Genomic DNA, 15,806 nt, shown 5'->3' on the forward strand with positions numbered 1-15,806 from the left:
GTGTACTTGTTCAGTGGTAATGGACGTCATACTAAACTCCAAAACATATAAATAAACTAATATTAGAAATCATACAAAACTAACAAAATTCAGAAGCTCCTGACTTAGGTTTTCTCGCTCTTTCGAAAACCCATCCGTGGTCTTAGTTTGGATACTGTATCTTTGACACATTTCCCATTGCTATTCTCATTTTATATCAGTGGAAGACTTTGAAATGAATAACTAAAACTTTGTGATGACATGTTCATTTTTAAGTCTGGTTGTGTGTATTGGTTCATTTTTTTCTGAAAAATAGTACCAACATCTAACGTAAATCTTAATCTTAAAAACCCAAGGCAATTACATAGACATTCATACAGATGTCTTTTCTTTCTTTTTGAAAACTATTGAAGTCTTAGGCTTCTATGGAAATGAAAATGGGTGTTATCGGGCACAACATTTTATCCTGTATCGTAGGGGGAAAACAAGTTCTAAATAACTTCGACAAAAAATGTTTAGTATATTCTGAAGTATAAAAAAGAAGATGTGGTATGATTGCCAATGAGACAATTATCCACAAAAGACCAAAATGACACAAACATCAACAACTATAGGTCACCGTACGACCTTCAACAATGAGTAAAGTCCATACCGCATAGGTTCGTTAGATTCGTTAGATGCGTTAGATTTTTCATTTTGCTATTTGATAAAGAAATATTTTGTTTGTTCTACTTTTTGTCTTAATCCGGTTAGAAGTTTGAAAAATAAAACACCAAAATTTGCAGTGCTTCCAACTTCAATATACATATGTAGGGCCCAGGTGGTCGTGTGGTATAGCGGGACGGCTGTAGTGCAGGCGATTTGGTGTCACGATATCACAGTAGCATGGGTTCGAATCCCGGCGAGGGAAGAACCAAAAATTTACAGATCTAACATTGTTGGGTTGATGTTTAGACGAGTTATAGATATACGAGTCTAAATTGAAACTTCTTTCAAGCCTGTGTTTGCGTTGGATTAAAACTGCATTTTTTATACGTGTGCAAGTAAAACAACTTTCGTTGAAGAAGGGTATAAAAACAGCAAAAACAACATTTTCCAAAAGACCAAAAAAGTTACAAAGTATATTTAAACATAAATGAAAGTCTTCCTTCATTTCTGTAATTTTCAATGGGCTAAGTGTTGGTACTTTATTTTGCAGTTTAACTGTTTTTAGTCGAGCACATCTGGTGAGTCTGGTTTCTGGCACACAATATTATAAGTCTGGTATTTTGATATTTTTTTAATGAAGATGAAAATGAAAAACCTGGGTGAAATTGATGACAATCTTAATTAACAGAATTCTAACAAATATATACAAAATTACAAATATCTTGAATGCAATATGACTTACAATTTTATATTTACAATTTTAAAATAAATCAAATAACGTTTCAACAACTGGATGATATTAATTCATCTCTCTTCAAATTTAATGTTATTTGTCTTCATATGTTCATTTTTACAAATCTCTGCATAGCATAACTCAAGTTTGGTTTTCATTGTTGCAAATTCCTTTATGTTTATAGGGACTGTTATGCACTGTGAATCTTTTTCAAAACACTGGACTTTATCTATTATTGGTAAAGCCATTTTTTCATCTGCCGCCCCATTCTCAAGGCAATCTGTAATAAGTATGAAATAAAGAGTTAATTTTTTTTTTGTATCGAAATGAGTGTTATTGGTCGAATGGTTTGAATGTATTTTAAAAAAAACGGACCATTTGAAGATATCGAAACTATAAAAAAAGATGTAGAACACTTGCTTAATAAAAGAAATAGTTTAAAACAAAATAACTAGATAAAGAGGCTAACTTTTATTTCCCCGAGAAACAAATTGGATCTCTTATCAGAGATTTTTCCCTTCAGGTTCGCACTTCAGATGAGGAAACTAAACTGTCCAACAATAATAATATAAAAAAGGTATCAATTTATACGAAGTGTTGTATATGTGATATTAAAATTTTGTCTTTGGCATTTCATAATTTTACTGTAACAACGTTGTTATAGTAAAATTATTACTTAGTGTCTTGATGTGGGGATGTATAAATATCCTGTCACGCCCACTATGTGGATTTCTAATTGCATCCTTCTTAGGAGTTGAGCCTTTTACAACTGATTTTTATAGTTTGGTCTTATGATGTACTGTTACACCACTGTCCAAGTCTAGTGGGCTTGAATAGGCGCCTTTAATCTAGTTAAACCTTGCTACATTATGTATGTGCTTGTTCCATGTAAGTCTGTGGTTGTTATTTTCGGCTGTGAATTATAAAATTTTTCCATTCACAATTAACAACATTAGGCTTACAATTTTTCTAGTTTGCACTGTTTTACATTTGTCATTTCATGGCCTTTCATATCTAACTATGCGGTATGTGTTTTGTTTATTGTTGAAGGCTTTATGGTGACCTATGGTTATTGATGTCTGTGTCTATTAATCTCTCGTGTAGAGTTGTCTTATGATCACTCATAACACATTTTTTTTATTTATATTTCATGTTTACAATTAAAATTTGATGGTAAGACAGTGTTACGAGGTATCGAAAACTGTTCAAAAACTGAAAGCTGTGATTATTTATTTACATATCAATTACCTTTAAAGTTTTCTGCCAGATGATCATGGCCAGATTCTCTAAGGGCTTTCACAAAGACGGGAAGAGCGTTCTCACCAAGAACAGTTAGAGAATCTAACATTCTGAGTATTCGAGTACTTCTGTCAGCACCTGAGTAAATATATTCTATCATGGTTATTGACATAACCAAATCTGTCTGTAGGTATGGAACTACATGATGAACGTCTATGATATCATTGATAAGTCCTTGTGTTTGTCTCTGAAGGATTCGTTGGTGGTATTCCGGCATTGGCTTATCTGTAAATATACATTAGAATTTAGGATCTACTGTACACACTTCTCAATAGAATTATATCCGACTTAGAATATTTTTATTTGTAAAGTTAGAGTGACACTTTTTTGGGTATATAAAATCAAAAAGAAAGAATACTTGAAAACGTCTTGAATCAATCATTTAGTCAATTCAGTCGGTTTAATTCAGGCGAAAATAACAAATACGTCAATTTGATAAACTTTGACTGGTATCTTGGTAAAAAAAGGAATACTAAAACAAACAATTTTCATTGTTTTCATGATCATATCCCAGGACAATAAGATAAATAATACAATTGTTTAGTTGAAATACTTTTTATCGCTATCTGGTTTAGGACAATAGTGTTCTGTTGTTGCTTATCATGTCGAATTGTTTGAGTTAAATGCGCATCGGCTACTACATGTTGTACTTTGTAAATACAGCTGTTTCTCAATACACGCCTCTTTTGGGAGATGAACTCTTGAATATTCATAGAAAATTAATTTTGTTTTCATAGTGGTTCCCAGTTATGCTCTCTGTGTTCCATCTCACAGAAACATAACTTGGAAATGTTACCAGTAAATAAACATGTGCATATTGTTTACATTTAAATCTGTGGTAACCTTTCATTTGAGGTAGGGGTAGTTACGAAAATTAGTGTTGGTTTAAACTCTGACAAGTTCAGGGCATATAAACGTTGAAAATATGCCGCACAGCCCTATATTTTACCCTTTGAAAAAAATATGGTGCATATAAACTTTCAATTCTAGGATAAAAAAAAAATCAAAACTTCTTAGTAAAAGTGGTACAGTTTAAGCTGTAAAAGGAGTTCCCATGGGAAATTGCATTGTCAATATTAACAGAAATGCAACCTACAGAGCCAATAAAAATACCAACTAAAGGCAACTTTTAAGGGGCAGATAACCATTTAACTTTTTCGAACTATCTTTATTGAAGAAACGTTAAGTAAAACATTCTGTATTGCAGTATTCAGATTTGTAATGCTCAAAACACACACATGGCGCATTTATGGTACGTAGGTGTCGATATCAATCTTTAAATACCTTACCTCGAACTATGTCGATGCCGATCTTCCTACATGCTGTGATTAGGCTAGTCAGCGACACCTCTTGGTCGGAATTATACCAGTATTGAATTATTCTCCAAAACTTCTCCGATGATGTACGAGAACTATTTCCTAGCTCATTACAACTTGGGGAGAGACCAAGAGCAGGTATTAGTTCTTGCCATCGAGGTCCTGAATCAAAATTATGTAATTAGAAGAAAATAAGTATCATTCTGTAAAGCTAATGGAAATAAATGTCTTCAATTGTGTCTCCTTTCATACGCTTGGGTTTCAAGTATTCTGCTTTGAGCGTTTTTTTTTAAGGAATATTTATCCAGAAAAGAACTACCGAGGTATAACTTTTACAAGGTTTTGTTTAACTCGGTTATAAAATTAGTGTTTAAGCATTGCATAGATGTATATTTTAATTTCCGTACTTATTTTGATATACACAAACATGGCATTAATTATATTAGTACTTTTGAATACTTAAGGCTTTTTTTAAATCAAGATTAATGCTTTAACTTGTTAAATCTTTATTAATGACACAGAGTAATAATTACCAATAAGACTTGCAAGTCTCTGTAAAGCCGACTTTACATCTTCTGGCAGTGATTTCATTTTTTTCTTTTTGATGATTTCAGGTCTAAGTTGAGCAAGTATCTTCAAACTTTTGACATCGTTGCTTGTCTCCAACGTTCTCTCATCAATCGTTGATAATAGTTTGGAATGCTGGTTTAACTGAGAAGTTACACCTTGAATCACTTGTTCTATGTCTTCTTTTACTAATGTAGTTGTATCCAACTTTGAAATATGGCCAAGTACAACAACCATCTAACAACATAAGAGAATGTAATTTCTTAAACAAAATACATTTAACAAAACTCTGCATGGTGGTGGCTTATCATCGATTATGACTTATAGACAAGTTTTGAAAGGAAGATGTCACTGGGTATCGCAAGTGCAGAAGGGACTGCTTAATGTTCATCTGTAAGCTTATGTTTTATCGATATTCAGTACAATTCGAATAGCTCAATTTTCATTTTCTATGTACTTTATTGCAATTGTGGACTGTTGTTTTGGCTTTGATTTTAAAAAATGGGTTTGGCTTTAAAACCCTCTTAGAATGTTCGAAGATAATTTGTAGTCATTATATTGAACAATTTAACTTTTATGATGTATATGATGAAGATATTTGTACAAATGTTTACAGGACAATTATTCCTAATAGCTCATTGTTGAAGGCCGTACGGTGACCTATAGTTGTTAATTTTTGTGTCATTTTGGTCTTTTGTGGATAGTTGTCTCATTGGCAATCATACCACATCTTCTTTTTTATATTAATAAAAATATCATATATATTATTGTTATTCTTAAGTGTCCTTTATTATGGATATATTATACTTGCCTGTTTCTCAAAATTATTGGACCGCTCACATTGTTCCTTGAGATTTTTTTCCGAGGCATGACATAGTTTTTTATACTTTTCCAATTCTTTTTCGAGTTTCTTGTTTTCTTTCTCCTGACTCATGTATAATATTTCTAACTTTCTCCGCTCTTTCTGGTGTTCGTCTTCTCTATCGCGTCCTAAAACATTTGGCTGGTTTTCTTTAAAAGCTTCTAACATATTTGCTCTTTTTGTTTGGAACTCGTTTTGTTGTCTTAAATCCTTTAATTCTCCTCTTTGTAAAGTATTTAAATGGAGCATACCTTGGTAATTGTCCAAACTTCTTCTTGTAGTACCATTACGTATAAACTCCGTATGTGTTCCGTATGATCTTCTCAGGGTTCCATTCCGGACAAAACAAGACTGATCTTCAGTTTCAGAATCACCAGTATACCAATCCTCTACATCTTTCTTACGGCGTTTCCTAATAAATTTCCTAAGACTCATGCTTGTGTAGAAGACCTGAAGATTATGCTCTGGTTAAAGTGTTATTGGCTTATTCTAAAATGTATATACTTTATTGAATCTCTGTTCTTCTCTTTTTCTTCCCTTTTATATAAAGTTGTTACGTATAGTTAACGTTGTTATCTGCAAATCAAAAAGAAAATTACTATGCTCTAACTAGTTAATGACAGTCTATATTTAAGAACTGAATGATTCTTTTTGTAAATTCATTGGGGTATAAAAGCGTTGACCGAAGTTCATTTTGTATGAAGCGCGTTCAACGCTTTTACAACTTAATGAAATTACTAATTTAAAAGAAGCATCCAATACTTATAATTACATTTCATGCTAAGGTAATGAAAATTTTTATTATTCATTTCTTTAAAAAAAACTTTTTTGTGATAGCACGTCTTATCATAAATAATAAAATGCATTGGGATATGAAGGTAGATTTTATGGCGCGCAAGCTTTGTTTGGTATTTTTGTTTTTTTTCAAAATTCGTTATTGTGGATTCATTTATTTTCGTGGGTATCAATTTTCGTGGATTGCTGAAAAATAGCATATTCGTGGAATTTTTAATTCGTTGTTTATGAAAAAGTTTACATACATTCAATAGAAAATATGTATTTCGTGATACATTTAAATTCGTGGTTCCCGTATTTCCACAGTAATTCAATAAACATGTAGATATCTGCGTTTACTTCTTTCAAATTGCGATATACTAAAAAATCTCCAAATTTTGGGGGTTTTTTTTGTTGTTATTATTTTTCAATAGCCTCGCCATCCAAATCCAATATAACTAACGACTATGAATTTTCAAGTACTGATACTTTAATTAATCGTTGATGGCTGACTGTTGTTCCAGAATATCAAAAATACATGTAGAGTTTATATCAAAGCGACTGGCTCTCCCGTCGGCACCGGAACTCTAACAACGTGTTATACATAGGCCCTCTCCCTAGATATTTTTGATTTTCCTTCTGCTTCTATAGGCGGACCCAGGGGGACCTTGGGGCTGGCACCTCCCCCTTTTCATGGGAAAATTTGGTTTATTATATTGGGAATCATTGAAGCATGGCGCACCCCTTAGGAAAAGTTCTGGATCCGCCACTTTCCATTTCAATCATTTTTTTTGTCATTTCATTAATACTATTTAATCAATTATTATGAAGCCTCACGCTTCTGAATTAAACATAAAAATTCTTTAAAAAATACCACAAAAAGGGACCTATTTTATATTTTAAACTTAATGCATGTCTGGACCACCAAATTAATCAATAGTTTTGTGTCTGGAATGTCCTTGTTTTTTGTCATTTCATAAATACTATCAATTTAATGATTATGAAGCCCCAGGCTTTTGAATGTTACATAAGAATTCTTTAAAAGATACTCCCCAAAAAGGGACCCTTTTTATATCTTAAAGATAATATATGTCTGGACCACCAAATCAATAAATAGTTTTGCGGTCCGAAATGTCTTTGTTTTTTTTTTCTTCTCTGTCTCGGGTATTGTTAGGTGCATATCTTAAATATTAGTGATTGGGATATTAGCTTTGTCTTAACTGTGTGTGTGCGTGAGCGTTCGTTATGAAGATAAAAGGCAAGAACAGCACGTCGAAAACGCGGACGCACAAAATCTTAATCTGTAATACATGAGTGTTATTGTAATCTGAGGTTACATCATAATCGAATGAAACTGAGTAGATTTAGTTAAAACTTTCCGTTACTATTATTTTCATAAAAAAAAGGGGGCTTGTCAAGTATAAGGTGAAACACTGACTCAATCATTCATGCAGATTTGTAACAACACAAAAACACAAAAACTCCTTCATTTTAAGCAAGAATGGAAAAAAGGAAAAAATTAAAGTTGTATATTGCATGTATGCAAACATAATATTGCTAAATGTTGCTCGTATTGACCATGATGTATTTAACTTATTTACTCAGTAGCATTTATTTATAGAACCACGTACTAGGGTATATATTCTATATAGATATATTGCATCAGCGCTAAAATATGTCTATCTGAAATTATAATTTAAATGGGTCTGTGGGTTAACCATAAACCATTCAATAAATACACAACTATACAAATATATATATATATATATAGATGTGTGCAACTATATCTGACTCAACAAAAATTATTTTAAAGGTTTTCTCAAGACTTGTATTCGATTTATATAAATCATTGATTTATGTGACGTGTCACTACACGCTTAAATTGAAAAATAGAGATCAATTCTTTTTTTCAGAGATTAACTAAGGAAGGAACTTTGTTCACTTCGGTGGTCTTAGTGAATCAACGCGGAAATAGTTATTCTATTAATGATTTTTATTGAGGGAATGGCATTTCGTAAATAATACAGTAAGATAAATAATAAGTTTTGCGACCTGATAATTATTTTTCGTCAACATGTGTTGTTTGATTTGTAGCATCAGTGGCAAACACAAAATACATTTGTGTGTCTCTTGCAAAAAGACTAGTAGTTTCACGTCTAGTCCTTTTTTTTTCTTAAAATATTTATCGATTGATACTAAAACCTTGTTGATTGAGTCTCACACAAAACAGTGAATTAGATAATGATAAAAAAAATGACAACAGTGAATAAGTTGATTTTCTGTAAAAAATTGTTGAAAAGTAATAAAGATAAAAAAAAAACAAAAAAAACAGTGAACTAGTTTTACTGTAAAAAATTGTTGAAAGTTGATTAAAAAATAAACAATTTTGTTAAAAAAATCAAATTCACATTGTATATATATCATAAAAGGAATAAGAAAAGGAATTAAGGCAGTGTAACACAAATCTATCAATGGAATTCAAGTGCGATGAAATTATTATATCTACAGTTTGAAATTGCATATGTGTTGGAAAATACTTGATTTAAATTATAAGAAAAATGTCCCCTAAATACTGAAATTCATCTCGAAAACGTTTGTACGCCCTATAACCTGAGATTGCATTCTTCAATACAGGTAAACATGACCTGCATTTTTATTGTCATCGGTTGACAAGTATGGACCTTTATATTTTCCCATGGGAACTTCAAATATTCTAATGGGAAATATACTTGTGTCTGCTCTATGTTTGGGTTGTTGTCGATTTGACACATTCCTCATTTCCTTTCTCAATTTTTATAATGAGCTGTGGTGGTATCATTGACGATAGTGACAAGTTGAAAAATATGGGATATCTTGAATTATCTATCACTGAGCTTAAAAAAATGTTTTCGTTATCTTGTAAAATAGCAAAGTCAGATTCGCCCATTCTGGACGGCGAATTGTCCTGCACACTTTTTTAAGCTATAATATATGAGTTTCATTTTAGGTTACATACTAAAAGAATGGAACTGGGTAGATGTAGTTGACACTTTCCGTTACTATTATTATTTTCATAAAAATATTGCTCATTAAGTTTAAGGTAAAACACGGATTTGATCATCCATGCTGATTAGAATGTTATTACTACCATTGGGTCGATGCCTCTACTGGTGGACTGTTAGTCCCCGACGGTATCACCAGCCAAGCCAGTATTCCGGTACTGGCATGAAAATACGGATTCTTTTGTGTTATTAAATTTGCTGTTACAACATTTTAAAAATTATTATAAATTAAGGAATGTATCTGCCTCATGCAAAGCTCTGATTCCTTTTCACGGATTTGACTATACTGTTTGGAACTTTTGGAAAATCCCTTCATCTTTTATATAATAATTATATGCTTTGGATTATACATATTTTGGCCACGAGCATCACTGAAGAGACATGTATTGTCGAAATGCGCATCTGGTGCACACAAAAAAATGGTACCGTTAATGTTATTAGAAAACACAAAAAAAGCTCGTTCATTTTACGCAAGAATGGAACAAAAAAAAAACAATATTATATGATATGCAAAAATAATATAACTAAATGTTGCTTGCATTGACTATGTTGGTACAAATATTCTTTTTAACCTTCATATTCAATAGCATGTATTTATAAAACACGTACTAGGGTATATATTCTATATTGCATCAGCGCTAAAATATGTCTATTATTATAATAAATTATAATTTAAATGGGTTGATGGGTTAACCATACATAAATCAAGGGTGTATATACACCACTATACAAATATATACATAATTTTATAAACCTCCTTAAAGACGTCGCCTATAGCGACACAACATCAGTCATCCCGAAGAGTCCGAATGGAAGGATGAAATCGATAGAATGGAACTGTTAACTTTTTACTTATCTTATTATTTTATTTAATGAATATAATTTTATATATATATATGTGTGTAATTATATCTGATTCGCCAAAAGATATTAAAGGTTTTTATCTAGAGACTTATATTCGATTTATACACATCATTGATTTTATCGAAGTATCATGATACGCTTTATTGCATGATATAAATCAATACCTTTATTTTTTTGTTGTGTTCAGACTACCTTTAGTTTGAAATGTTGTTCTTTTCGATTGTCTAGTGCACCAACGATGGAATAGATATTCTAATTGTGATTTTTTATTGAGGGAATGGCATTTCATAAAGTCAACAGTAAGACAAATAATAAGTTAGATGAATTGATTATTATTTCAATCGTTAACATGTGTAGACATTTCACTCCCGGATTTTAGTGGGGTTCGTGTTGTTTCTTATTTATAATTTTTAAATGTTGATGTAAATGTCATTTGTTTTTTTCGAGTCTTTGTTTACTCCTTGGTTTTGCTTGTCATTGTCTTTGATTTGTAGCATCAGTGGCATACAAAAGTAAACACTTGAGTGTCTCTGTAATACGACTAATAGTTTCACGTCTCGTCCTTTTTCTTAAAAGAAGTTTATCGAAATATACTATAAGACCTTATTGATTAATACTGCGTCTCAACTAAAGGGTATATGATACTGTTTTGATTCCATATTGAAATTTTGCTGACAATTTGCATAGAGGCTATTTTTTTGCCCAATAAAATCAAATATGTAATAAAAAAATATACCTTCATGTGCTACTTTTGAGTAATTGAAGTCCAAATTTTATATATTTTTTCAAAATTCAGATTTGTAGACGTACTTTCCTTTCGACAGAAATACTTAACTTTTTTGTTTTAAAAGATAAATACAAGCTGTTTTTTTGTTTGATTATTTGTAAATTCCTAGTTTATATACATGTCTTAAATTTGTGCAGTTTGTTTTTCAAATAACTCATATTTATCAAATGTTCACGAATGTAGTAAAAATTAAAAAAAAAACGTCATTTTTGCTGCATGTTTTATCAAATTAAAAAAAAATTGCACTATTTACGTTTTCATGAAAATTGAGGGGTGAATGAACTCGTTTTCAAGTTCGATAAGTTTGAATGATAAAAAAAACAGTCGAAAGCTGAATCTTTTCCCGATAAGTCATAGTTTGACGTCGCGAAAATATCAATTTACGTTTATTAACTCAGCAACGTCATTACCTCCCCTCTGTATCGTATGCCCTTAACATACAATAGATGATGGTCTTAAAGTATAGAATATATGTATTGACGTTGTTTATCATCTGAATTACTCTTTTTTGTATTCTTTTAATTTGTCTTTGTATATTTTTAACATTTACTGTTTAGTCCATTTTTGACAAAACGCTTTTGGCGAGACCCTTGTGTTACCCTTGTGTTATTTATCTTTTTTTTTGTTCCTGTCTTTCATTTTTTCTTATGTGCTTTGTCTATAGACTGTCTACATGTCATTTTGGTTGTCTTTGTTGCCAAGGTTGTTTGTTTTTATAATAATTAAGATTATAACACATCTTTACCGAATCCATGATTGTAAGTCAATGTCATTCTTTGACAAAAAGTAAAATAACAAAATAATCGGACTCCAAGGTAAATTCAATACAGAAATTCCTAAATAAAGGCAACAGTAGTATACCGCTGTTCAAAACTCATAAATCCATGGACAAAAAACAAAATCGGGATAACAAACTAAACCCGAGGGAAACGCATTAAATATAAGAGGAGAACAACGACATAACACTAAAATGTAACACACATAGACAAAATCCCACGAGAATAACAAATATAACATATATATATAACATCAAAACCAAGTACATGAATTTGGGATAGACAAGTACCGTGACACGTCTTATCGCAATGTGAATTTACACTAAAAAATAAGAGAAAACAAACGACACAACGTTATAATGTAATACACACAGAAACGAACTATAATATAACAATGACCATATTCCTGACTTGGTACAGGGCATTTTTAAAGGAAAAAATGGTGGGTTGAACCTGGTTTTGTGGCATGCCAAACCTCGCACTTTTATGGCCATATGAAATATAACATCAACATGACAACACAGGACTACCATATAAATAAATTGGAGAACACAATTGACAAAGAATCACACGAACAACAGCCAACAAAAGGCAACAAGTTCAAAATTTTAATACGCCAGAAGTGTATTTTGTCCACACAAGACCTATGTGTGACGCACAGATACAAAAGTTTGAAAGCCGAAACGAGTACAAAGTTGAACAGCATCGAGGACCAAAAGATCAAAAAGGTTGTGCCAAAAACGGCAAGGGTTTTCTGTTAAGTTACCAGAAAATCCCTATAAAACAAATGGCTCGATAACATCAAACGATTTTAAAATAACAGTCATATTGCGGATTTGGTACAGGCATTTCTTCGTGTTAAAAATGGCGGGAAAAACAAACGTGTAACACAATAACATTAGTGACAACCACCTGAGATAACCACTGAATTACAGACTCCTTACTTGGTCGTTTAAGACCAAAGTGTAATCTTATTACAAACATGCCTATGACTTTGGAAGATGTAACAGAGATGGACAGATCAACATAAACAAAACTTAAAAGCATTTAATGTTACAGAAAATAACATCTATCCTGAACGCTGATGCGCATTTTATCTTAAGTTCAAACAGAAAGTGCCAAAAAGAATTAAGTTCAAAAAGATGTTTTAGACCTTCTCCTTCCTCACCCCATTCCTCATACAAATATATTGCAATTGGTTTTTAAAGACACCGATACCCTAGACTGACTTAAGGAAGTATTCTTCTGCCGTTTCAGTCTCGTTGAAAAATTATAATCAAACTTAAATCTGTGAAACAAATTCATCAGAATTGTGAACTTTCAAATGACCATAGCAAAAAAGGAAGTGTACCACCATATGATTTTTCAAAACAATTACCTTTTTCCTGTCATATAATTATTTAAAATATGAAACCAGGTAAAGATAGTTTATTTCTAGAATGTCTGAACAAATAGTGGCTGTAACATTTTTGTTCTCCACAAACTAACTTCAATGAATGAAACATGAGTATGCTTTGTTTATCGTCAGATATTCCTGAAAAAAGTATCACAAAAGCTATATTAATAATATTTACCTCATAACATGATTTAAACTTTAATTTTTCTTTTCTATAACTAAAATTTCCCTTTTCTTTTAAGTTTTTACATATAACATTTTAAAGATCAAACAATTGCATTTTAGTGAACAGACAAGTCATTGGAATAACTGAATGTTATATAGCACACAAAATATAATATGTCACCAGTATTATTATGATGATGATAGTTAAGGTTGATGATGTATTTACTTCCAATTATTGTAGAACTTGCAATAGGTTACCTGTCGCCCTTTGCACTTTACGACATAGTACCTTATTATAATTGTAATAGTACTCACCAAATATCTTTGGGAAACTGATTTTGACTAACTGATATTGTCCTTTATAGATTTAACTGTAAAAATTCCCAAATGTCGTTACATCGTTCTATTTCTGAAGTGTTTGAATAGTTTCGTACCATGAGGTCAACCAGGATTATCTTTCTTTTAAAGGTTACTTATACAACACCTTATGAGATTTAAATAGAATTAAGTTACGTGTGGTAAACATGTCGCTTCAATGTAGACTAACTGAGGTTAGATATACATGGTCAAACAATTAAAAATATGTTCCACTGCTTTTTTTGGCTTTTTCTTTTTCTTTTGTTTTTGTTTTTAATTTGTTCATAGTTTTGCTTTCTAGAAATTTAATAAATATTTTACCAGTTGATTATGTATTTTTTTTCTCTTAACATTATCTAATAGTATTTTCTACTCCAGTTTGTCCATTGAACTATAATTGACAATTTTGCAAGGTAATGCCGTCGAAGTTTATCGATGTATACTACCTGTCCTCTTTCCACTTAAGGGGGCTCGTGGGTCTAAATCATTTTTTTTTTCTTAATATAGGATTTCGCTATATTTTTCTATAAATAAACTTTATCTTAATATACTTAATATAAAAATAAAATTAAAAAAAAACGGGGTCATCGATCATTTACTCTCACAATCTGCCTACGAAAAAAGCATACATTTTTGTAAAGGTACTTTTTTCTGTTGAACTATTAGTAAATAGGAGAAATAGAGGTAATATCGAAATAAAAAAAGAACTAAATTACAGAAATCACTCAAATTTTACAAATGTTTAGTTTAAGTACAGCTTTTTTGAAAATAATAATAAAAAATATAGTTTACCGATGATTTAAAAACGATATTTCAATTTTAATGCCAAAAATGGCATTTTTACAATGGAGATTATTATGAGCTTTTTCAATGATATTTACATTTTAAAAGTCATCTGGTGCCAAAACGGTCATTTGTGTACCATATGATAAAGTAACAACTTATAAAGTAATAAATAAAATTTGAAATGAAAAAGGAAGTTTTTTTTTATTTTCTGAAATTTTATACCCTCGAGCCTCCGTAATACATACATGTTGTTGGCTAGCTCGAGTACTGCCTATAATTATAATATAATTTTGAGACCAATAATTTCTACGCCTACACTTACATGTTTTACTCATGCGCAAGAAGACAATCAATTCCGGTTATACTTATGTGCCTCGTGAAATTTTAATTCTGCTGGTCTATTAAATGATCACGTGGTCCTTCATGATCACGTGTATTTTCCAAATGTTGGAAAATCCCGAGAAAATTTTCAAATGTAATCCGATCATGATTATATTTAATAAAATGGGCTATTCTAATCCATGTATGATTATGAACAACTCCTACTGAATTTGAACTATGTCACTGTGTCAATACAAATCCGCGGATTTAAACATTCGTATGGGGAAAATATTAGGCTATATACATAGAGTGTCCGTGTTAACGGCCATGTTTAAATACCTAACATGCAAACAATAATAATTTTATAATTAAATTATTATCCGATGTTTCCATCTTGAGTAAAACAAAACATTAAAAGAAATCTCTCCAATGATTTGCCACCTACCAGTTATACGTTTATAACAATGTTTTCGATTTTAACGAAAGAAATTTATGTATTACTGAAAAATTATTACACCAGGGTTTTCGATATCACAAACTAGTCAAAACATTTACTAAATTTTATCATCGGTATAAAGACATCATTCGTAAATATAGCTCAACATGCAGACTTCTAATACGTTCAGGTATTTCACATCCAATTTTTTATGGTAACATTCTTTATAAAGCACAAAGGTGTCAGTATTCACCTCAGAAACTTACAAAACCTTTGAATAGACTTATTAAGAAGGGATATAATTACGATACTGTTGTCAAGTCATTAAAGATTGCATATTTTGGCGTTAATATTGAGTCACTGATAAGGTCTTTGCATCGGAACTAAACACATTTATTCTAAAATACAGTTGTTGGCATGACACGGGTTATGTTCTTCTCATATATGTTATGATGGTATGATACTAAACCCCTAACGGGAAGGATTGTGCCTGATGTTCATATGATGAAATCATAATCTTTCAGTCAGTTTAATTGAAGTCTGGAGCTGGCATGTCAGTTAACTGCTAGTAGTCTGTTGTTATTTATGTATTATTGTCATTTTGTTTATTTTCTTTGGTTACATCTTCTGACATCAGACTCGGATTTCTCTTGAACTGAATTTTAATGTGCGTATTGGTATGCGTTTACTTTACTACAT

General features: G+C 31.2%; 1 protein-coding gene across 1 annotated transcript; it reads right to left on the reverse strand.

Moving 5' to 3' along the window:
* Positions 1 to 1,261: 1,261 nt before the first annotated feature.
* Positions 1,262 to 13,615, reverse strand: LOC143043233 (uncharacterized). Its single transcript, XM_076215638.1, has 6 exons — positions 13,523 to 13,615; positions 5,354 to 5,980; positions 4,509 to 4,779; positions 3,949 to 4,137; positions 2,609 to 2,884; positions 1,262 to 1,640 (listed from the first exon to the last, which is right to left on the reverse strand). Exons 2-6 carry the CDS (start codon positions 5,837 to 5,839, stop codon positions 1,432 to 1,434), a joined length of 1,431 nt encoding a protein of 476 aa, XP_076071753.1. The 5' UTR covers positions 5,840 to 5,980; positions 13,523 to 13,615; the 3' UTR covers positions 1,262 to 1,431.
* Positions 13,616 to 15,806: the final 2,191 nt, after the last annotated feature.

The sequence above is a fragment of the Mytilus galloprovincialis genome, chromosome 8 (assembly GCF_965363235.1).
Source record: "Mytilus galloprovincialis chromosome 8, xbMytGall1.hap1.1, whole genome shotgun sequence".
NCBI lineage: Eukaryota > Metazoa > Mollusca > Bivalvia > Mytilida > Mytilidae > Mytilus > Mytilus galloprovincialis.

Bases quoted from the DNA above. Each gene is read 5' to 3' on its own strand.
- LOC143043233 (XM_076215638.1), bottom strand. From the start codon at position 5,839: ATGAGTCTTAGGAAATTTATTAGGAAACGCCGTAAGAAAGATGTAGAG. The intron at 2,885-3,948 runs GTAAGGTATTTA...GTATATTTACAG, and splicing joins CGGCATCGACATAGTTCGAG to ATAAGCCAATGCCGGAATAC. The intron at 1,641-2,608 runs GTAATTGATATG...TACTTATTACAG, and splicing joins TCTGGCAGAAAACTTTAAAG to ATTGCCTTGAGAATGGGGCG.